The sequence below is a fragment of the Bipolaris maydis genome, assembly GCF_028858645.1.
Source record: "Bipolaris maydis strain C4 unplaced genomic scaffold PSV08scaffold_3, whole genome shotgun sequence".
In the NCBI taxonomy this organism is placed as follows: Eukaryota; Fungi; Ascomycota; class Dothideomycetes; order Pleosporales; family Pleosporaceae; genus Bipolaris; species Bipolaris maydis.
In genome coordinates, this window is record NW_027093859.1 from 410,215 (window position 1) to 433,713 (window position 23,499).

The 23,499-nt window shown below is 51.2% G+C and overlaps 7 protein-coding genes across 7 annotated transcripts; 4 read left to right on the forward strand and 3 right to left on the reverse strand.

The window, feature by feature from the left end:
* Positions 1 to 1,259: 1,259 nt before the first annotated feature.
* PSV08DRAFT_217277 (Mur ligase) lies at positions 1,260 to 3,426 on the reverse strand. The gene is made up of 3 exons (XM_014221253.2): positions 3,204 to 3,426; positions 1,646 to 3,159; positions 1,260 to 1,597 (listed from the first exon to the last, which is right to left on the reverse strand). Exons 1-3 carry the CDS (start codon positions 3,380 to 3,382, stop codon positions 1,530 to 1,532), a joined length of 1,761 nt encoding a protein of 586 aa, XP_014076728.1. The 5' UTR covers positions 3,383 to 3,426; the 3' UTR covers positions 1,260 to 1,529.
* Positions 3,427 to 3,861: 435 nt separating this feature from the next.
* Positions 3,862 to 5,475, forward strand: PSV08DRAFT_359694 (uncharacterized protein). Its single transcript, XM_014221254.2, has one exon. It carries the CDS (start codon positions 3,877 to 3,879, stop codon positions 5,401 to 5,403), a length of 1,527 nt encoding a protein of 508 aa, XP_014076729.1. The 5' UTR covers positions 3,862 to 3,876; the 3' UTR covers positions 5,404 to 5,475.
* Positions 5,476 to 5,904, forward strand: PSV08DRAFT_272915 (uncharacterized protein; the record flags this gene model as incomplete). The annotated part of the gene is made up of 1 exon (XM_066092523.1): positions 5,476 to 5,904. The coding sequence occupies one exon, from the start codon at positions 5,479 to 5,481 to the stop codon at positions 5,710 to 5,712; it is 234 nt and encodes a 77-aa protein (XP_065949524.1). The 3' UTR covers positions 5,713 to 5,904.
* A 37-nt stretch (positions 5,905 to 5,941) lies between these two features.
* On the reverse strand, positions 5,942 to 8,002 carry PSV08DRAFT_407771 (glycosyltransferase). The gene is made up of 3 exons (XM_014221255.2): positions 7,623 to 8,002; positions 6,438 to 7,564; positions 5,942 to 6,366 (listed from the first exon to the last, which is right to left on the reverse strand). The coding sequence occupies exons 1-3, from the start codon at positions 7,931 to 7,933 to the stop codon at positions 6,170 to 6,172; spliced, it is 1,635 nt and encodes a 544-aa protein (XP_014076730.1). The 5' UTR covers positions 7,934 to 8,002; the 3' UTR covers positions 5,942 to 6,169.
* Positions 8,003 to 8,107: 105 nt separating this feature from the next.
* PSV08DRAFT_28742 (60Kd inner membrane protein-domain-containing protein) lies at positions 8,108 to 9,413 on the forward strand. Its single transcript, XM_014221256.2, has one exon. The coding sequence runs from the start codon at positions 8,124 to 8,126 to the stop codon at positions 9,126 to 9,128; it is 1,005 nt and encodes a 334-aa protein (XP_014076731.1). The 5' UTR covers positions 8,108 to 8,123; the 3' UTR covers positions 9,129 to 9,413.
* A 1,260-nt stretch (positions 9,414 to 10,673) lies between these two features.
* PSV08DRAFT_385721 (RAM signaling pathway protein-domain-containing protein) lies at positions 10,674 to 13,705 on the reverse strand (the record flags this gene model as incomplete). Its single annotated transcript, XM_014221258.2, has 4 exons — positions 10,674 to 11,285; positions 11,351 to 13,252; positions 13,313 to 13,424; positions 13,488 to 13,705. 4 exons carry the CDS (start codon positions 13,703 to 13,705, stop codon positions 10,758 to 10,760), a joined length of 2,760 nt encoding a protein of 919 aa, XP_014076733.1. The 3' UTR covers positions 10,674 to 10,757.
* A 930-nt stretch (positions 13,706 to 14,635) lies between these two features.
* PSV08DRAFT_359698 (uncharacterized protein) lies at positions 14,636 to 15,834 on the forward strand (the record flags this gene model as incomplete). Its single annotated transcript, XM_014221259.2, has 1 exon — positions 14,636 to 15,834. The coding sequence occupies one exon, from the start codon at positions 14,636 to 14,638 to the stop codon at positions 15,722 to 15,724; it is 1,089 nt and encodes a 362-aa protein (XP_014076734.1). The 3' UTR covers positions 15,725 to 15,834.
* Between the last annotated feature and the right edge of the window lie 7,665 nt (positions 15,835 to 23,499).

The following is a 23,499-nucleotide window of genomic DNA, read 5'->3' on the forward strand; positions in this document are numbered from 1 at the left end:
TGGACATTTCCAGAGCCTCTCTGCACCTACCAACCTTTTCTTCTTCTATCAGCCATGTATCATGTAGGGGGTGAAATACCATGCTCCGTGTAATCTGCGGACCAACCAAAAGCAAGTCCTAAGCCCTAGCGGCATTTCTTAGATGGCCTGCAACACCGAGGGAGGTGAACAGGGCTTGCGACGGAAGTGACTAGGATGTTCGAAGGAGCCTGGGGATGAGTTTTTACCACTGTGAACAGGTCGATAAGTGCGCCGACAAGTAACCGCGTTACAAATCTTCGAGTTGGCGTGTTTGCCAATTCGCGCACTGCTTACTGAAGAATGCATCGATCACATGGAGATGATATGTCATTTACACAGCAACAACAAGCACTCTCTATACTTTTCACATCTTCTGTATGACCTCAGGAGACTCAATTTTGGTGTTTCCGAAACTGCATAGCCTAGAGGGCAGTAGCAGTAGCGTGGTGACTGAGAACGACCCCACGCATTTGTGTGATGAGGCCAAGATTATGGTGCTTGGAAGTGGGCCCCCCCGAAACGGGAGGATGTTGCAGCGCCAAGGCACGGGATGCTCAGGATCCAGTCGGGCCAATCCTACTGGCAGGCGATCATGCCCAGTTTGGCTTCATGTTGACTGAGCAAAGACCCGAGCGGTCTTATGGCCATGATCCTGGACCCAATCCTATCGGGAGAGCGGCTGAGGCTTGAGAAACTTGGAACGCATACTTATGTCTCTGGGCCTGGGCCGCATCTTAGTTCCAGGAGAACATCGTTTAAGCTGACGTAGGATTGGAGGCGGGAGTGTGTGAGAAGATGTGCCAAAGGATGAGGACGCAATTACACTCGGCCAATCTTGGAGAGACTCCCTGGAGTGATGTGTGCATGGCGGTTAGCAGATCCATCACATGAAGGCCATTCGGTATTTTCCCCCGACTTGCTTTTTGTGCCTCAAAGGATTGAATGTAGGTATTCGGGTGGATCTGATTCATGGGCAAGAAAGCAGGGTCATATTAATCTGGGGCATTATTTGCATTATTGTCCGAGGTGCTGCCGCCACACCTGCTACTTCTACACACACTGCAGCAAGCGACGTGATCTCGGGCCCCATACATGTATGCAGGTCTTGCCGCCCGGACGGGAGTGTGGCTTATTTTGACAATGGTGGCCGTTGAAACTATGAAGATGAACCGCTGTCTGTGGGTATTGTTACGGCCTTGGCTCGGAGGCATTCTCTTCTATGTTCACAGTACCAGGAGGACAAGTGTCTTGGGGCATATGTAATGCTAAAGCCTTTTATTTTATGGGTCACCGACAGGGTCGTCCGTCTTTGAAACATACCGGGAAAGTCTCTCCCTCCTTCATCCAAATTGGCTGGGTAACTGAGCCCCCTCTTCGGATAGCCATGATCTTGTGACGCACAATAGACATCTTCTTGCTCCGCCTCTTCATCGATCACATCACTTCTTTTCGGAAAGTGTCTGGACTTCGGAAAACTCATCTACCGTTCTGCCCGGCTAAATGACCTTTCAAACTTTCAATCTTGTACTTTGTTCTGGTGTTTGGTCATTTTCACGTTTTGTCTCATCTTCCTGGACTATGTGACTATGAGTGCGTGATTCTTTGCAAGGTTGGATTGACTCACCAAGTTCATCTGCATTGTCATCATGCTCCTCTGTCGAGGTTTCAAGCTCATCAGTAGATGTAGCGCCTTCTGAATCCGCTGGCTCGCCAAGGTTTTCAGCGTCTGGAGACTTTCGATGCCCAATACGCTGCTCCTCTGCTGCAAGCAGCTCCATTTCTCGATCGAGGGCCTCTATTTCTTCTTGAATAGCTCTCTTCTTTTCCCGATTGGCAATTTGCTTGTTCCACTCTGCATGCACCTTCTCATCTTTGGCGCTGGCTTTACTGTCAATGTTTGTAGGATAACCGCTAAACCAGTTTTTGGCCCTCTGTTCTTCTTCCTTCACCATGGCCTTGAAAAGTCCGCGGTCATATGCGAACTCTGGATCTTCCATGTAAAATTTGCCACGCCGCGATCGGAATTCACGATGGAAGTCACCAACAAGGTACAGACTGCCTGTCAATACCACAGGCCGGTGTCTTTTTGAGATGAACTTCGCTGCACACAGTGCTCGCAGCGCACCCTGTTTCGGCATCGCCATTCCTGTAACCCCAGGTTGTACAGACTTTGCTATTTCAAGTAGTTGTGTTGGATCCATTGGTTTCACTGAAGGCATGCCATCGACTGGACCGAATGTCGTAGTGACGACAGTGTCTCCTGGCTGCAGTAGTATCCTCAGGTACTCGTGTGCATCCTTGCCTTCAGTCATAGCAAGCACCCAGGTAATTGGCCATCCATTTTTACCTGGAAAGCCATCGCCCTTTATCTTACTCTTACTGTGAACAAGACGAACATATTCTTTGAGTAAATTGGCAGCATTTGGATTATGAGCTCCATCGACTAATATCGGCGGGCCCCGCGAGTCTTTGTCGTCTCCAAAAACGATTGGCACTCTGATCAATTCCATGCGGCCAGGGTTGACATTCAGCCGTGACTTTAATGAATAACGCCCGATTTCAAAAGGTCTAAAATTAAGCCCTATGCTTTCCACAGCTTCCCTGGCAGCAATAGCAGCCAAGACTACATTGTCGCGTTGGATAGGTAGTAAAGGAGCAGTAAATCTTTTCCAGTAGTTTTTGTTGAACAAGCTCTTCTGTAAATCTAAAGGTTCGTGGGTGAGACGTGGGCCTGCTTGGATGGTGGCTGCGTATTCGTCAATTACGAGTTTCAAGTTTTTCTCGTTCCTCGGGTTGATGATATAGGGCACATTGGGTCTGAGGATGCCAGCCTTGTGCAGGGCGATCTCTTCGAGAGTATCACCAAGAAAATTTTGGTGGTCAAGAGCGATTTTTGATATGACGGAAATTGCTTGGTTGTTCAGAATGTTGGTGGCGTCCTCTTTGCCGCCCATGCCAACCTCGATCACACCAATTTGGATCTTCTTTTCATTGAAGATGTGGAATGCAGTAGCGGTCAAAATCTCAAAAGGAGAGGCAGGAATGCCATCTCTCTGGCTGAGATCCCGGTAATGGTTCTCGACCTTTCGGAAGAGCGACTCGTCAACGGGCTTATTGTTGATGGTGATGCAGTCCCATCTGCGGAGGTTAGACAACGAATGGCCAGGCGACGGTGTGCCTACCTGTCTACAAGATGGGGAGAAGTGAATTTGCCAACCGTGATCTTCTTACGTACGATCAGTTCCGAGGCATGATGGCAGATGGATCCCTTGCCGTTGGTTCCAGCAACGTGTATCGACCTCCATGGGAATTCTGCATTCCTCAGGAGCTGGCTGATCCTTCCCAGGCCGGGCTGGATCATGGCCGTCTCTACGGGCGATGGTCTGAAACGAGGTTCCTGCAGGTGGTGGTTGACTCACTGTGGCAACTGGACCAGAGGCTGCGCGCAAAAGCGACTATACCGCAAGAGGCAATTATGGCTTGGCGAACACCATCGCGCCTGCCAGAGACGACCAGCTGTTAGGCAGTCGCAGCCTGTGGGCTGTGCAGAGTGTGAAAGGAGTATCGGAATAGCATGGCGAGGTGATACATATAACTGGTCTGTTATTTTGTGTATTTGAGGGCTGTCCAGGCACCTGTTCGCTCAATTGCATCTTGACGGCGGTTCTCTGCGCATCCCCAGACGCTTCAGCCTTACTGCCGCTGCACTGTTTTAGGTGGGTGCGACCTGCGCCGCTCCGCCGCCTTAGTTCCCTCCTCCGACCATCCCCAGCCCACCCGTACACGCGCGTCACCATCAACAACACAGCTCCACTCATCTTTTCCAAACACTTGCAATCCACTCTTTGATGCGCAATGGGCATTCCCATCGGATGGAACATTAAGCGCGACGAGGCAAAGGACAAGGATGTACTGAGAGCCGACTTGACGGGCCATCGCTCACCCATTCGCCGTCGCGTCAGACCGAACAGATCGCCACGACCGAATGGCACGCTCGATACTGAGTTCCTCATAGCCACCTCTGGCTCTGCTCCCGTCATCGAATGGATACCACGCTCGTCGCATCGCACGCGCCTGGCGCCACCACCAGTGCCTGAACTCTCGAGAACCGACTACCGCAGCAACGAGGCTGCGGCCAACTCACCTGCACCCCTGGGCCTCAACAGCACCCTGCATCGTTCGCGCAATCGCCTCGATGAATTCATGCGTTCATATGCGGCGCGCAGGGCCCTGGAGACTGATCGCCCCATCGCTGTTTTTACCCCCGGCTTTGCACCCGCAGCAGCTTCGCAGAGCTCAGAATCAGACACGACGCACAGCGCGCGAGAGTTTTCCCGCATGCGGGAGAGGGCGTCGTATCGTCGCGCTGCCTCTCCGAGATTGACCCGTTCACGGAGCCCCCGCGCTGACCGATCTGCGGCAAGAAGTGATACTGCAAATGCGCCCGAGGAAGACCACGAAAGCAGTGACAACAACGCTGTAGCCTTTCCACCGCTGCGCAGGATGGGTCGCCGCACTATTGCCGACGGACCATTACCCAGTAGCTCGTTACGTGAGTCTTGGAGTCCAGTGCCTGCTCTTGATGGCTTGGGCGACCGCAATCGCAGCGTCAGTCCGCTCGACGACCAACTGCACTGGGACAGCTTCCTCACGACTGTGGTTGATGACCCCGTTGCACCAACTGCTGCATCGTCATTTGCGTCAGCTGCAGCCTCAGCCTCTTTCTCAAACTCCAACTCAAGCTCGCGATCGGGAAGTTCAAACTCGGCGGCATCTTCACAAACCCACCTTACAGTTCCTTCGCAGCTACCAAGTCCTCCACAGAACGACCAGTTCCTGCGCGCTTGCGATACTTCAGATAACGACACGGCTTCGGATACCGAAGAGGAAGAGACAGACGTGCCTGCTCCCATGCGCCGCCCCCAGGGGGAGCGCTCGAGAGATGGCTTCATTCTCTCAAACTCAACGGCTCCCCGTCGCCGAATGCGTCCATCGTACTTCTCCAGCGACCCTCCAGCCCGAGACGCAGACCGCTACTCGCTCCGTGTGATTGACCGGTCCCGCGACTCCAGCGACTACGTCCACAACTACTACAGCCGAGTCAACTGGAGACACAGCCAGACAGAAGAGCCGCAAAGACTTCAGATGTCCTCACAGCTCGACGGGCCGGCTGACGAGCCCGCGAGCACAAGTGAGGCAGAGACTCCCCCGCTCACACGGGCCGATTCTACGCCGTTGGACCAGGAACTCCGCGACGCACGATCATTGCTTGAACGCCTTGCTTCTCGCGAGGATATTAGCGACGACTTTTGGGCCTCGGTTGGTCTGACGAGATCTTTTGCCGATCCAGTCCAGCGCTTCCAGGAACTTGAACGTCTTTGAGACGAAGAATCAAAATGACTTTTTTTTACCGTCATGTACTGCACGATGTGTCGTTTGGCTAGGCTGGCTCAGCAAATGACCATCATCTCTTTCTTTCTTGCTCTTCTTTGGATGTCGATGATAACCAACTATCTCTTTCTCTTTCACTCTACATATCACAATCCGGTGGTCTGCGGGGTCTTTTTTTGGGCACCTCGGCGTACTCAGACTACCCTAATGCTTTTGTTTTCTATGCGAAAACTTGTTGATAAACAAGGATACCGAGGGGAAGGCGGCGGAGACAGGATGAACAATCATGGCATTTCATGAATTGTATACCCATTGGACTTTACTGCAAAGCCAACAATTAGAAGAGGAGTGTAAAGGCAAACTGCTCGTGGCCTATTTATATGTTATCTAGACAAGGCTATTTGCCGATTGGATTAGGAGAGGAATGGATGAATAGGGAATACCAAAAGCTTTATTCTGCAACGTCCTGATGGGCTGTTGCCTTTTTTCTTCTGATCATTTGTCTTATAGAGCCATGTTGCACAGGTGATGATTGAACTTATGAAGCTTCGATTGAATGCTGTATTTTTGTTTCCTCTTGAACAAACATGCAACTATGGTACAACCTTTGCCAAATGCTAACTCTAACGTGTGGTATCAAAAAGGAAGGAAAGAATGCAAAAAAAAAAAAAGTTTTGGTCCAGTACGAACGCCATAATCACATCCTGTTTTTTTCTGACTGCGGAAAGGTAGAAAGATGGCAGAGTAGCTTACTCCTTCACTTGGACGTCCGTTCAATCTGTAGAGCGACCAAATTCTCTGCGTTCTTGGTCCATTTATCGGCAAACGTTTTATCTGTGAAGCGCTCAGCAGACTTGCGCGCACGGCGGCGCATATCCAAAGTCTCCTGTGGCGACAGCGTCAGGGCTTTGCGGAAGCCATCTGCATACTCTTGTGCAGTGGTAGCATGAAAGCCTGTATAATTCGCGTCAACAACCATTCAACTTGCTTACGAAAATTCTGATATCACATATACAAAAACTTACCTGTAGGCTTTCCGTCAACTTCTACGACAATATCCAGCTTAGGGCCACCGGTATTGTTGACAACAGAAATCATACCCGCGGCCTGGTATTCAACCACACCAATGCCAAAATGTTCGTTCCACATGGCATTGACTCCCACGCTAGATTTGCGCATCCAGTCCAACATGAGGGGCCATGGCGCATCGCATATGAACTCTACGTTGTCCTTGATGTGCAACTCGTGCGCAAGAAGTCGCAGCTGGTAAACTCGTTTTGCATCATCGTGCGAGTTACGCACCGAGCCTATCAGCACTAGCTTTGGGATCTCGTTGTGGTATGCTGGAATTTTGGGTTTGGATTGCACAAATGACGCAAAAGCCTCGAGGATGAGTTGGTGGTTCTTCTCAGGTCGGAATTGCGCAATGTAGAGGAGGTATGGGCCACGGTTCTTCTCACTAGCCTCGGAGACTTGGACGGCTTCTGCGACTTCTTCAACTGCGACAGGTGGGAAGACGACATCGATCTCAGTTTGCTTGCTTCGCTTGTTGCGGTATGGCCCCCAGAGCGATTTGACGTGACCTTGTGTCCATGTGGAGTTGGTCATGACTACATCGATGGTGCTACCGACTTTGCTGTAGAGCTTTGCGAATAGTTCCCAATATATCTTCTTTGCTTGCCCACGGTATCCTGATCCAGTCCCTGCATGAACGCCCTGTCCCCCCACTTGTAGCGAGTCGAGCATGTCGGTCGAGATGGTTGGGTAATGTACGTATGCGCCGGTCGGGACAGTGGGAAAGAGGAATGAAGAGAGGCCGAGAGCAAAAGCGTATCCCATGGTATCTATGAAGATGTCTGGAACGAGGAGCGAGAAGGCATCGTAGGCAAGAATCAATGACCCAAGAGACTGCCCTAGCAAAGTGAAGCGTGGCCATCTACTTGCGAGCACCCAGTCGCGAGTTGTCAGGTAAAGGAAGTGGACGGTTGGCGGGTACAGTTGGATGTTGAAGCGATCCTTGACTCGCTTGAGTATCTCTGCCTTGTCAACATCGTGGTCGCCGGTATACACGATACAAGTAGACTTTGGCCAGCGCTTTTGGTGTGCTCGAATGGCAGCCCAAAGGACTCGTTCGCCGCCACCACCTGCATTGCTATGGAAATGAACTATCAGCGACTATGCTCCTATATTCTGAGGCTCGTCATGCATACCAGAAGGGGTGAAAGAAGCCCACGATGCCGTCCCAGTCGCTGTTCGTTTGGCCAACCTTGACTGCACTTGTTGGAGGCGTAGTCCCTACCTGTTCCCAGTCGTCATCCTCCTTCTTCTTGTCTTTCAGGTCGGCCTCATAGGCTTTTGTTTCGCTTGCCACCCTAGCCAGTAAAAGCTCGCGTCGTGTACGGGAGGATCGACGGAGATGCTGTCCCACTAGTCCCGCAACAAAGCGTAGCGTCTGGGAGAGAAAAAGAGCGGCAACAAGTGCAGGCACAAATAGCGACAGGAGGATGAGCAGCACACTCATATTGGTCAGAGCAGTGGACTGTCAATCCATGGAGGGTGAGAGTTCCGGCAGCTGTTCATGCGGTGGGATGACGGTTTCTGGCGCCGGCCCGGGGAGCATGGGACCCTGGCGCTAGTGGTAGTGGGGCCATCTTCGTCTCGGGAGTCCGACATGTTCTTGTGATGCCGCGACGTGAAAACATCACACTACCATGCTATCCTCTTGCTCACTACGGCATCCAGCATGCCAATTACTTCGGAGGAACGTTTTGGTATCCAGAGCTTCGCCATGTCGTCCCTCGGCACGCTCATTTCATGCTTCGACACCACGGCAGGATCCCATCATTGATACTATCCTCTACCTTCCGCACGAGATGATATCGTTGATCCACACGGCTGTCCCCTGGTATGCCGCCATCCCTCTCAGTGCATTTATCGCTCGCGGTCTGCTTGTCACTACCGCTGGAACACGTGCGCGCGCTCTCATGGCACGATACATTGGTCTTCACCCGTTGCGACAAGCTCTTGCTTTCCAAAAGCGAGACGAGATCTTGAAGCGGGGTAATTTCCGGTCGCCCCAGCAAGCACTGGTTACAGTCAAAAAGGAAGTCAAGGACGTCACATCAGCATTGGACAAAAGGTGGAATGTCACACTCTCGGGTCAGATCAGTTGGACATTGGCGCAGATACCCATCTTTTTCGCCATGGCCGAGACTATACGCCAGAAATGTGGCGCCCAGGACGGATTGTTGGGTATGACCATGTCCATTTTTAGAGGCGAGAGTACGCGGATGACGACAGAAACGGGCCAAGTTGTTGCACGAGTGACTCCCACCGACTGGTTTGAGCCAACTCTGGCCACAGAGGGTATGCTCTGGTTCCCGGATCTGCTTCTCCCAGACCCAACTGGTGCCCTGCCGTTCATTGCATCGGGTATCATGTTTGCAAACATCTACACCTCGAAAAACACCGTTGAGAGTGGTGCCAAATGGCCAAATGTCCTCCGGCGAACCCTGCTGTTTGTTTCGCTTTTGGTTGGTCCACTCTGTCAGAACCTTCCCGCGGCTCTAATGCTCTACTGGTCATCAAGTACGGCTTCGGTCATGCTGTGGAACGCGTGGCTGGACCGAAAACATCCTGCACCACGAGGCTACACGGCGTGCAAAAGGCCACTTCTCCTTCCGCCAACACCAACCTCAAAATTACGCAGGGTGTAGATATTTACACCCTTGTCTTACATGGTTTGGATTCTGCACAGCCATCTGTCTCGGGATAGAGCACTCTGCACGAACCCCCTTTTTCGGTTGGGGCAAGGCAAAAGTGGATGTCTCAGCGAGGAATTTACATGCAAGACACCCGGTAACTTTGTGCGTCTCTAAACTTACTCGGTGTCTGCACTAGAAACCAGTGCACTTTCAAGATGTTAGCAAGATCCGATGGACAATGGTCATTGTTGTCATGCATGATCAGTTTTGAGAACCTGACTGAAGCCAACGCAACTACCACGTCGGTCACTCAATATCACCAACCAAACCAGGGCAGTGGACACTCAAAGTGAATCGCCCATAGTCATTACGTAACAACTGCTCAACTGGTGGAGCCGCTACCACACAGTCATAGTACATTAACCCATTATACTACTAGACAGTCCAGGCTGTGATCCACCACTTTACGGCCTGGACTCCACACTTCGATGTGCCATACTGATGGTTCCACAAAGTACGCTAAATTAATAAATATGATATAATACCAAGCAATTCATCCTGGATTCGGAACTGTACAGAATTATGGATACATCCCATCTGAACACAGGCGTTCCCTACAAAGTCACGTTACTAAGAGACTGTGGGTGTGCGGCTGCAGTCTACTTTTCTGCAACTAGAACCAGCACTTTATCTGTAAAGCCTCTTTTTGATATCTGGCCCTGCCAGATCGGAGGAGGGCGTCTTGAATCGTTTCTTTTTTTTTCGAGAAAAATAATCTGATATGCTGTACGTCAAACGGATAGAAAAAGTCAAATCAAGGGCCCTCATAGAACAAAAGTAAATGAAGCCACTGTTGACAGAAGCTGAGACTCCCAACTTCAAAGAAAGCAGCAATTGTTTTATTGAGAAGTTGCTTTTTTGGACACGTATTTTCCCTTTTTGGAGAGAAATCAGGACAATGGACACTTGTCGACACCAATAGATAAAGAGAACACACACATGCATGGTCTGCTCTGTTCTTATTTTCCTTCCTAGTCCATAACCCCCCTACCCATTCATGACTTTTAATTAAGAAGAAATGCCAGCAATTCCTCTTTTAATCTATACGTATGGTCCGACGTCCCACCCACGCACCCCCATGACTACTGCCATTTCATACAAAACATTAAAATGCACATCCCATGCATAGCCCATTCAATCACGTCAACTCCACCAGTGCCCCCATCTATCCAGCTTTGCCATTCCCACCAACTAACCCACCCGCCAAAAAAAAAATCCCATATTCAATCAAGCAAAAAGACGCCTAGTACATGCAAACGACGAAATAAAAACACAAAACTTCAAACGCCGTGTTCCCCGGTATGCAAATTTGCAAGATGCTATCCATGCGCAGTAAGACAGAACAAGAAAAGGAGTGAAATCCGGACAAACGCCGTCGCTAATATTGTGCAGATAGCCGAAAACCAGTTTTAGGCAAGCAGGGAAAGCATAATAGAAAGGAAGTGTATACATAGCTTACTGATGTTAGGTGTGAAACCTGGATGTGCGAACTCCCGTATGCTGCGGCCCAAGAGCGGACATTTAGCAGTTACCGTGATTTGGAGCAGGACAGCATCCACCCTCAACCCTTATCGAGCATAATCACACGCGCCGGCTTGTCTGACTCAATAGGCGATCAGCACGCTCAAAGACGTTGAGTGTGTTGGAACCTTGTGAAGGCATCCTGGGTGTATTCGGGATGGTTGCTTGAGCTGCCGCACCCAACGCAGCACTCAACGGCGTCGCAGGAACTGGTGTACTATACCCGCCCGACCCCTGCGATCCGAAGCTCGCCGTGGAGTAAGGCTGTCCAGAGAAGACAGATGCCATTGCAGGTATTGCCGTGTTGATTGGGCCAGGGAACGATGGTCCGCCACTCGACGACATGGTTCCATTGGGCTTATGTAGAACCTTGGGTGGTTGGGTCCGTGATGTAAATGACGCTAGGCTCGGTGGACCCATCAAACCGATGTTGTTACTGGTAAGGTGTGACCATGGACTGTCATTGATAGCCAGACTGGCTTCTTTGACCATCTTGTGAAGCGGCCGCATGAGCTGTTTGACTTCGCTAGTGAGTAGTTTGTGTTCTCTGCCCTGCTGGGTGTATGCTGCAGCGAGTTCCTGCCAAGCCTGCAATGATTGTGTTAGTTGCCAGTCTTAACAGCTTGGCCTTGTGTAGGCGTGATTGTACATACCTTGACGAAACCCATACATTGCTGCCAAAACTCAGGCTGATCCCGGGTATAATTGTCTTTGAGCTGCATCTGTGATAGGCGAATTGCAAGAGGGTTTGCCATTTGTTGGACTTCGTTGCTCTTGTCAATGAGGTTCGCTAGTGCCTTGATTCGAGGGTCCTCAGAGTCGAGATCACGCCGCAGACTATCAAACTGCTCTCGCATCATGCGCGTGATCTGAGCCATGGAGTTTCTGCAGCCTTCAGATGCATTTCGGAGCTTTGTATAGATTCTGTCAAACTGGGCGTCTTCGTCCGTTTCATCAAAGCTACTAGTAAGCGTATTGGATCGTGTCATGCCTGGCGCAGTGGTAGAAAAGGAGCCTCCTGAGCGAGGGGTTGCGGCCCCAATGCTTGTCAAGGTGTTTGACCGGCTATTTTCGTTGCTGTGGAGAATGACAGGTGGGGGCATTTGCCATCCGTTCCGCTGTTGTGGTGGTGATGTCGGGAAGCGACGAGCTCTCGACGGCCGCGCGCGTACTGTGGCAAGGTTATCGGCACCAGCGGGTCTCGTTGCTGCAGCAGAAGTGTCTCTGAACTGTGCACCTAGTATTGAACAAGCATTCCTCATCTCGATCAAACTTCCTTGTTGGAGCAGTACAAAGGTCCGCATGATACGTGCATTCGCATTTTGAGCAATCTCGATGCGATTCTCGGCGACCGAAAGAGTAATGGACATGAAGGAGTCGAGACACCTTAGCGCGTACATGTACACACTTCTCGACAGCTTCTGCGCCTCTTCTTCGTCCTCTTCGACCAGTGTGTCAAACTTATGTAGGACCTCGTTAAGTGCTCGAATATTGAGATAGGTAGTTGAGTACCTGCGATAGAAGTCTTCTTTGCGGCGCAAACTTTCCTTGGTCTTAGCTGTCAGCTTAATTGAGCGCACCATGTGCGAGACACAATCGTGGAGCTGGGAAATAGCATAGAGGAAGTTTTTTGCCGCTTCAACAACAATATCAGGCGCACGTGACCCACGTCGATGTTCACGGACATCAGACAGGGGACGGTTTGCGAGATATCGGACGGTGCCAGTGTCTTCGTAGGCTCCAGATGCAGGGAAACCGTTTGAAGCAGCATTAGCAGGAACCAGGACACCCTGACTAAAGCCGCGGAAATGATTGCTTTGTCGCAGCTCGTTGACTGATGCCAGCTCAGACGTCTTGTTGGTGTAAATGCCCATACGCTTCTGGCGCTGCGACGAGGGGCCGGAGCCTTCGCTCTGGCTACGGTTGCGCTCGTTGTTTACGTTTGTCAAGATTAAGGGGGCGACCGGGGGCCTCTTGGTAACAGTAATGCCAGTACTGGCACCGTTACTTGTCGTAGACGCAACGCGAAAGTGGGAACGAGCTGGTATGGGTGGAATGGAATGTCCGGGAGAGTCAGGCTTGGGTTCGGAGAAGCCCTCTATGTTGCCTAAGCTGGGTCGCACCGGGAAGCGTCCGCCGTTTGCTCGTTTCGAGGGCCGGGGGGTTTCTGGGTTGCTCTCGGTCCAGCTCTCGTCTCCTGAAGATTCGACTCGCACTCTTTCTAGTTCAACCCGCTGGCGTTCTCTGGATATGTGTTGGCGCATAAACCGCTTGACCTGCGTAGCTATGACGGCATCTCGTTCGTTCTCGTTTGCGGGCGAGGGGGCATTGTCCTTGATGGTGCACACTTCGGGCGGCGGAAAGACCAGTGGATTACCATCGAGCTTGAGGACCTGCAGGCTGTTGATCTCTCCCAGACATACGGGCAGTTCCTCAATCTTGTTCTTTGCAATTGCCAGCACCTTGAGCGAGGTCAAGTTGGCAATCTTTGTGGGGACAGACCGGATCTTGTTCCGACTGACGTCGAGGATTTCCAGCGAGGTCATCTCGAGAATCTGATAAGCGTCAGCGGTCTAGTCGCGACATGTGTATGCCAGAAGGGGGGGCCAACACACGGCATCGGGGATTTCGCGCATGGTATTGTAGCGCACATTGAGATAGCGGAGGCGTCTGCATTCAATGAGGCGGGAGGGGAGGGTGGCAAGGAGATTGTGGGAGAGGGCGAGCCTGACATGTCAGCATTTCCCCTATCGAAGACAAAGGTAGGGCGGGGTTGTGTATCGCATGTACCTCTCAATCTCTGTGCGGATGACATCGATGACTTCGTCTGGTAGATGGGCAATGTTCTTGTGGCCCAGGTCGATGGTGATGCCGGGCTGCTGCTGCAACTCGCGGGGCGCCTCTGCGGCGGCGCGTTGGGTGATGTCCTGGCGGGAGTGCTCGAAGGCGGCCTTTGTAAGGGCCACGACTTCGTCGTCCGAGATGGGCGTGGGCGTGTCGTTGCTCATGGCGAGCGGGCACGGGATCAGCGCGGCGGGAGTGGTGCGAGGAGGGTCGTTGCATACATGCTGTTCGCGAGGACAGCAACGGTGAGGTGAGGCTCAAGCACGGGGGGGGAGGGAGCGCCCAAGAAATCGTCGTAGTCGTCGTGGTTGGTTGGTTGGGGTTAGAGTTGGTGGTGACGCCGACGGCCAGTCTAGCCCGTTTCCGCTGTGCGGTTGGCTGGATGCTCTCCCCTCTCCCGGCCTGTCAGGGCCCGCCCGCCATGAAACATCTCCTTGGAACCGCCTCTGACACGCTCCCAACACTTGAAACGAGCTCCAGCACCCACTCTGCTTGGCCTGACACACTCTCGTATATCCACCCACAATGCCATTGCCAGCCACTACACATGTTGCGGCGGGTCGACAGGGCACGTGACGGCCCGTCCGAGAGTCGAGGTGGAGGGGCCGGTCACGTGACCGCTGCCACCGCTGGGCGGGCTGCCCTGAGTGCAACGGCTTGAAACGGCCGACGCCCTAGCCACCCGCGTAATCGACCTGTAAGTATGTACTTACCTGGCGGTCCACCTCTATTTGTATTCATTGCTGCCATCCACATCCGGAAGCACATATAACGGGCGCGACATAATGCCCCGCACACAGGCTGCGGATGCGGTGTCGATATCCCTATTCAATAGCAGACGATACCTGGTCTCGGTGCCCGGTATCTATCATCATGAACTATATGCAAGGTACAGCCATGTTCCTGTACTTGCGCTAGCCAACGCCATGAGATTCTGGCAGGCACAGCTGCGTCATAGCTGCTCGTCCTGGCGAGGTTGAGCGGGACCTACTCAATAGTTGGCAATCGGCGCATTTTTTGCGTTGGGTCTCCTTTCTTTTTCACAATTGGTCATGTTGCAACCTCACCCATCATTCGCCCATTCGAGTGCTGCAATGGACATTGACGATGCATTGCCTCCTCCGATTCGTCGCTCACCCAGAGCTGCTCTCGAAGCACGGAAGCAGCGCAGAGAGTACCGTTCGTTCATATTTGACGACATCAACGAGCAAGGAGACGAAGCCCCACTGCCCCCAAAAGCGCCAGATGAAGCAGCCTCAGTCAATCGTGACGCATACAATGAACCCACGCTTCACGGATCCGCTGCATCCGGTGTTAATCCATTGCGGTCTCATCCGGTTGACGCACCATTGCCCCGAAATCTAGCTCGCAAATACTCATATCCGCTTCTGGTGTCGGAACCCAAAGATGGGACATCACCTGATCCGGCACCTGTCATTGAACCACCAGCCTCACGCCGACATCCGCGCGGGCTCGTTTCTTATCGGAACAACAAGAGAGAACTCAAGATCAACAAGAAGCTGCCCCCGCATCTGCGGCGACAAACCTCTTTGGAAACAATCAATTCAGTGACGACGACTACTTCTGATGACCAAAGCGAAGATGCCCATGACCCTCCAGAAGCTGAGGCTCCTTGCTCGGAATGGTATGCTATGAAAGATGACTTGTACTCCAATCCACCGCCTAGTGTCGTATCCAAAGCATCATCAACACATTCTTCGATTTCCAGCTCAAGACAGTCAACCACGCCTGTAGAAACGCCTCTGGAATATGCAAGTCTTGATCATCACACGCCTCAGTCACTGTTCCGGAAAATGATGCCTCGCAAGCTGTCTGATAAGATGCAAGACAGTTCTCCCAGTCCTAGTCGTCTAGTCATTGAAAAGACAACGTCGATTAACCGATCATCAAGCTCGTTTACGCTGTCAGGATCCACCACTTCACCAAGCGAGGGGTATCGCTCGCTCCATTCGATACTTGAGGAAGTTGGACGAGATCGATCTGCGTCAAAATCTAGTGGAAGCAGCAAATGGAGCGCAAGTGACTTTGACACCAGCACGCTGTCTGAGGCGGAACTGAAGAGGTGTAAGAAAAAGGGGATCAATCCAGCTCTGTACGCTGAGATGCGCGCAGCAAAGAAGGGCAAATGGGCCAGTCCAATCGCCGGCAATACGTTCCTCTAGCGCTGTCGGTGTTCTGCTTCATGCACACTGTCATTCTACCCGGCGCCTCGTACGCGAGTCTCCTTGGCCGCATGTTACGGATAACGTGCTTGCTGCTTTTACCTAGCATACTACTATGCCAACTTGCGGCTTGATGCTAGTGGCATCGTTAATATCTGCTGCAGCGAGAAACCGCCTCATCCTTCCCTCTGCTCGGACACCAGATGTGGTCATTGACGTCCTTTATGGGCTACCCACGCCTCAATCTAACATGGACCAACTGGGCCATATCCCTCAAGACTCCGGCGCTTGGTTATGGCGGAATGGGATGCAGTGGAACAGGATGTGTCTAGGAGCGACCATGTTCCACCATTAACATACCCCCAAAGGGCATTATCACAAGTGCTATTAATGTACCGTCGACGTGGATTCAGATCATTGCAATCTCGACGAATACGATAGAAGGCAAGCAAAACCCGGGACGCAGGTCTCGCGCACCGGGTATATGCAGTGTTGTGCATGTTGCATTTTCCCTTATCAGGGCGCGCATTTTCGTCCTTGCACACCATGCTTGCCTAGCTCGACGACGGGTTTTTGGACATGTGGTTACGCTTTGAGAGTTGGACAGGACAATGTCCTCAATTCCCAGGATTGTTTATTAAAGGCTATTTAGACATTTGAGCGATGGCGTTTAGACTCGTTCTGGGCCGTTGGTGTGTCGCTTCTAGCTTCATCGGCTAATGCAACGTCTTCATCTATTCGTACGGGAGGAACACGTGCTTGGGTCAGTCCTTCTGCGTTGCAAGCGAGGCTTCTAGAACATGTAAGCTAGATGAGACAGCATTTGTTGACGTTACCGTCACGCGACAGAACAATATACGGATGCTTATTTCTTTGTTATTTCATTGTTACCACTGCAAATGCATTACATCATCACTATGCCCATTTCCCCTTTCCACCACACTGCACGTACATGCTCAACGTGTCTTTTTCATCCCAGTGAAGAAGGAAACAGAAGCTCTGCGATTTTGACATGATGGTTTCGATCGCGCTAACCTTTCATCCTTCGATTTTTTGCCTCCCATTCCGCACCGATAAGCCGTGTCGTCGTACTACCTTCCTAGAAAAGAAGAAACGCAGTAATTTTCCTGATCACCACACATCTGACTCGGCACCGTGTTTTTTTCTTCTTCTTCTCCTCAAAGTCAACCTTGGACGTTGGAGAAAAGCAAAAAAATAAAGGTTAAAGTAAAAAAAAACACGAGAGCTCAATCGGGAAGGAATGCAAAACAATGCTTGGTGTTGGTCGTTTACCTTCCTCCTTTGCCATATAACCCATTGAAACTAGTCCCGCGCGCCAATCCACACACACACACACACACACACACACACACACACACACACACATACGCATGTTGGTAACTTTAACCTCCCCGATCGAGGTGCAAGGACCGCTAAAAGCAGCAAGAGAAAATCAAAAGGAAGACTGGAATTTACAATGACATCTTTCTCACATGGCCCCCCTAGTCTCATGAAACAGCATGTGGTCACTGTCACAGATACAGTATATGGATGCAATATCACAAATTAAACAAAGGCTCTTGGCATGCACGCCCCGTTTGGCCATGTGGGGGAGGGGGGAGTAGTATAGAGAGGTGTGTGTGGGGAGTGAGCAAGTAACGTCTGGATTTCGGCGCGATTGAGCCCCATGGTGTAGGTAAAGGGTGTGTGGACGGCATATGGAGAGGGTTGGAAGGAAGGGGTTCGTGATTGTTGGGTTTCTTTGCATCTGACTTGGGAGCGAGCACTACCATGCATGTAACTTGGTGCTGCTACTGCTGCTACTCTATGTATTTTAGAATTTGGCCGCGGTGCAAGTTTGATGGATTTGCCCGAGAATTACTACCTCAATATAATATAGTTCATTGGCAGGCTATAGTAAGGAAGGTGGTGAGATGAAGGTGAGTTTTTCGCTCGGACTTTGGTTTTTTTTCTACCTACGTGTGTACATTATGGTTCTGTGCGGCTGATTATGCCGACCGGCATGCCGAATGGTACGTACAGGACTAACATAGTGTTTTAATATATGCAAGAATCTAAGGACTGGGCATATCGCCAAGAGGCCGGTGACCAGCGTCGCTGCACTTTTAGAGTTTTTGCAGTATCTCTCGTTATGCGTTCGTGATCGCAACAAGCAGAATGACAGCGGGTGCGCGAATCGCATCACTGGTGTCGGTTGCACACCGCCGCCCGTTTGGAAGGAGGCGCCGAGACAAGCTCTCGGTGTACGGGTAAAATCTAGATAAGCACGTGTATGTGGCTTTCCGGTTGAACCTTTTGGTTGCGGAAACGCCTCTTCTGGGCATGCCGGTCTTACCCAGTAAGTAAGCAGAGGTACCGAGCACGCAAACCACACGGCGGAAATGTGTATACAGATGATACGGGCCGTTGTTTACGCCATCTGAAACGATTGAGATGACACAAACCTAAGTAAGCACCCAGAACTGGCAAAGAAACGTAGCCGGTATGCAATGGTCAGCCTACTTCGATCGATGTGTACAGACATGACATTGCTGATCCATCCGCATCTCCCTTGCTACCACTGCAAGTTGCAACGCCCAAAGCAGGGGAGATGGCAAACTAATACTATCAATACAGTGGCAACGGGCATGCAACACAACCCGCGCCCTGCTTACTTACCACAAGCCCCGACCCGTGCCTGACGTCCTTAGCCTTTGGTTATATCCGCAGCGTGCCGTCGCCTTACCCTGAATCGCCCAAATGTCCGAGAACCACGAAGATGACAACCCCCCCCCCTGACCCGCCGTCATCATCGTCATCACCATCACCATCCATTAGCTGAGTAAATATCAAATCGTTTGATTAGTTTTCAACCACGTCCATCCTAACCCATGCCGTCTTCCGGGCCCCTCGGGGCCCGATCGAACAGCAGTGCACGCGCACACATACACACAGACGCGCGCACGCGCGCTCGCTCGAGACGGAGATTACGATTCTATAACTACAAGCATTTTGCTAAACTCTAACAAATCAAATCGCCCAAACTTCCTTCTTCTCCTTACCCCAAAGCGGCAAGAGCGGGGGCAGATTGTAAACACGCGGAGAAAGAAAGGAGCGGGGGTTGGAAATGATGCTACCACTTAGACAACAAGCCTTCTCTCTCTCTGTCTCTGTGCGCTGCACACATCCTTGTTGTATTATGTATAATCATGCTAAGATAGCCGTGTGTATAATCTTGGCCCCCAATTAAGGGTAACAATGGCCTTGCTACCTAGCAAGTCCGGCCCATTGCATCGCCCACCCCATCGACCGTACCGTAGCGTGGACCAAAAAAACGCACAGATCAACAGAAAGTGTGCAGGCCTGTCCTGTCTACATACCCGCATCCTCGCTTGCTTGTCGAAAAAGAAAAAAAAGAAAAAGAAAAGCAGCGACTCGATAGACGAGCGATAAGAATAGTATGAGTAGAAAAGCGTCGGACGAGCAGCAAGCAAGCACTGCACACACGTGCGGACTCGGGGCTCAATGCTCCATCTCGCTGTCCGCTAGCTTCCGCTGACCAACCCAGAGCATACGCCTTCTCCTCTCACAGAAGGGTGCAACTAGGCAAGATGGACATGTGCATGTGCATGCGCATGCGCCCTATATCGACCATATCTTGGCTGCTTGCGGAAAGCGCCGATCAATGCATTGCTGCTTTTACGCAACTAGCTAGCATAAGTGGTTTCCCCCTCCCCCCCCCCTCCCCTCTCTCCGCTGGCGCATCCCTGGTGCCTTTTGCGTCTGGCCAGGTTAGGCCGGGGGCTTGGATGTACCAGGGGGTGGGCTGTGTGTAGGGGAGAGAGGGGAAGCATGAAGGAGAATGATGGGGATGAGAGCATGGGTTTGGGGGTTTGGGTTTGTGATGCGAGCGGAGTGTCGAATTAGAGGCGGGGACAGAGTTGCGGGGGGGCTTGGATTGGGGGAGCCAATGCGGATCAGTGCGGGGGGATGGGAGGCGAAAAGGGGAGCATGGAGATAGTATCGATGCATCGTGATTTTCGAACTTGATTGCTTGCGCATGTCCTATCTTGTCTTCTTTTTCTTTTGGTTTTCTTTGTTTCTTGATGGTCAGAGAATGCGCATGTTTGCATACGTAGTACCATTACTTGCTCCGTGGAGTTGAACTTTTGGTTCAGAGCCCTGATTGGCTGGGGAAGTAGCGAGGAGAAACGAAACAAGCTGACTATAGACTCGTATCTACGATGAAAAAGTAGCCAATACCATAGTTTTCTTTCTCTATCGGGTACAAGCGAGCACGCGTATCTTCGTATCTTGAAGCCGTGCGGGGTCAGAGTAACCAGACTGAGTAGTTGAATCAGCAACGTAAAAAGAAAAAGAAAAATAGGGTTTAGGCTTGATCCGCCGCATCTGCACTATGCCGTTGCGTTCCAATTGGGGAACTTGGGAATAGCTACAAGGCCTTGTGTGGGTCTGATCAGAAAGCCTGATGCTGCTGCTGCAAGGCATGTAGATGCTATTGTGTAAAAGAAAGAAAAAAAAAAAAGAGTGAAGTTTCGCCGTAAGATATGGTGACACGTAAACGGAGATGCGATGAATGTACTGACTGCAATAAGTGCAACAAGACTACCTATTTATTTCTACTATATCGAACTCTTGGCTACACTACCATACTCTAATACCCTTTACTCTACTCTACAATAGAGCATGTACATACATATTCCCCCAAACAAGCCTAACCCCTCGACACATCCCGCCCTCCCCTCTCTAGAACCTTCCCGAGCAACCCGAGCAATTGGGCACCCACACCCACCGCCTGGATCCGTATGCGTACATAATCAATACCAGCAAAATTACGATTCTCATACGTCAGTATATGCAATCGCGAATCGAGTGACGTGCATTGGCCCATCTACTTTTCCCTTTTCAGCCCCCGCCCAAGGCCCCAGCAAAGGGAAGCATATCGAATTCGAAGAGAGAAGGAAAATAACCAGGGCGAGAAACACGTGAAAGAAACCCCAAGGGGCGTAAGTATTGGTTACTCTTCTGGAAGGCTTCGAGAAAGTTGGCGAAAAAAAAAAAATCATCAATTGCCGTGATCTACACGCCTCTCTCTACTCGAAGGGGGAATGGAAATGGGGGGATCATCAGTTCACAGTAACACAGCAGTTGCTGTATCCACTGCCCTATGTCGTGCTGACGCGGGAACGGGGAGGGAGGTGGGGTGGACGCGCTGCTTTGCCCATAGGCTTCCAGGTGTTAGGCATCGGTTTTGCATAGCACATAGCCCTCCCACCACCACCACCTCCTCCTCCTTCTCAGATATTTCGTCATACCACCCGCCCTGCCCTCTCCACCCATGCAAACAGGCCTAAGCACACACACAAAAAAAGAGGGGTTCTGCAATGTCCACTAGTTCTTTACTTTTCTGCGCCCCGACCACTCCCCCCTCCCCATATCCCCATCCCATGCGCGCATGCGCTCCGCGAAGCAAACCCATGGATGGGCCTTTGCTTTCTTTGCGACCCTGCATTACGGACTTGGGTAAAAGGAAAGTGAAATCATGGGCTTTTTTTTCTGCGTTTTGACCTTGACACACGCACACGCACACGCAATGCCCGATGATGTATATCCTTGTTCATTCAAGAATGTGTAAAAGAGGCAAGACACACATGAACCGGGGAAAAGGGGGGGGGGGGGGGGGGGGAGGGGGTGTTTAATTATCAACATATAGGTTTTTTGTTTGGTCAGACTGATGATTTGACAAATCTGTAAACTGGGAAGGGGGCGGGGGGAAGGGGCCGCGGGAGAGAAACGGTTTGGTGACGTTTTATCGCTTCTTTTCCTTTTCAATGCGGTATTTTGACACTTAAATCAAAAAACGCGTAAGCAAAAAGCCCAGAAAAACAAGAAATCGTGATCGCAAAGTTGTTAATAAAATATCGCAAAGAACAAAAAAAATCAAGCTTTCTTTGTTCACGCGGGAGTTGCCGAAAAATGCGGCGGTCATTCTCTTGGGAGAGAGAGTGTGTGTGTAAGAGAGAGAGAGAGGGGCCCACTAGTTAGTTAGGTGTACTACTCGGACCGTACAACTGCACATCTATTTCTTTTTTTGGCAATGGAGCGGAATAAAACTAGGCCAGGCCGGCCGCGTGATTGCACCTGCGGCAGGTTCAAGGGAGGATCGGCCTCCGTGCGTGGTTTTGCGGCAAGAGCATGTGCGATGCCGCTCAAAATGCCGATAGCATGTGTACTATGTGTGTATGGACTTGGATGGATGAGGAAAGTGCAAAGCTGCGGGAATAAGGACCAGGCAGTGGGGAGGTTGAAGGGAAGAGGGGCGAAGTGGCATCATTGGGTGCAACCGTAACGATACCAAGGGAAATTGTGGGTATAGTGACGTCTTGGGGGTGTCGCAAGTCGAGTCGAGTTAGGGCGTACTGCTGCTTGCCTAGGTAAGTAGTGTGAGTTTGGTTGGTTGTAATTATGTCGTGCATGGGATTTTGGTTTAACGGCGCTGTGACGGTGAAATGATTAGCTGAAAAGAGCGATTTCAAAGCCCACGGCGGGCTATCCAATCTTCTTTCGCTTGCAAGACGTAATAGTCTCGTTGCTGAGGACGACTCGGCTTTGGGGGCTTTGGGGGGGGCCATGTCCTCCCAACCGGACTTTGCACGCAAAATCCGTTGTGCTCCACACCAATGAACACCTGACTATCACGCCATACACCGTATCCACAGCGCCCGTTGACCTCTGGGCTTGCCTCCACTACGCCCACCTCACCGCCCGTGCAGGCCCAGTCCACTGACTCATGCGACCGTCTCCCATCTCAAACATGTCACGCCTGACGACCCGTATCATACCAGCCCGCCGCCCCGTGCCTAGGACCCTTTTTTGTTTCACCACCCCAGCTGCAGAGCACTGCCAAGTGCTTGTGCCTAATATCTGAATTGAAGGGCGCATGCTATGTTACTCGACTGCCGCCTTATTAGATGGATTTCCGCGATAAGCGAAAAATGGATTCTCCAGGTGCCGAAATTTGCTCGTGAGAGCGAGTGACGGCCAATACAACACGGGCCATGTATAGAACCAGTATGATATTGTAGAGATACGGCGAAATGTGGAAATTACTCTGGCTAGATCTTTGATAGAGAGGGCGGATATAGAGAGAAAAAGGGGAAAGAGTCATGTACCGAAGAGGTAAACTCGACGTTGCATTCTATGCATTTCCTTAATGCAGTAATCTTCTCGTTCATTGAATGAAAAAAAAATTTGGCATAACGAAAAAAAAGGGGAGCGGTGGATGCGTGGTTCTGATAGTAGAGGACTGAAAGTGTTGGAAAAGATGTGCATGATCGGTGTGACTGCGGAACAAGTTGTAGTCCCGAGAACCAAACAAACTCGTAGTAGCCTACTTGCTTGGGTAGTGCGCATTCAACACCACAGAGGCAAATTCTCTCCAACACACAGTAAACCATCCTCTCCAACAGTGTCCCCTATAGTTGCCTTTCTCATCTATACACAATACCCCAACCTCCAACCCATTGTCAACCGCTCGACCCCAAATCGCTGGGTCCGGCCACCCCTTGCATATCAAAAAATCCTTCCCGCACCACGTCGTTGAGTGGGCGAACGGTGGTCTCCAAGGCCACGGGATTGGGGCTAGAATGTTGAGGCAAGGGGGTGGCGGGGAAGCTTTTCTGGCTGCGAAGTGCATACCCGGGATGAACAAGGCTGGCCAACTGGTTAGGAGGGGAAAAAATAGGCGCCCTATT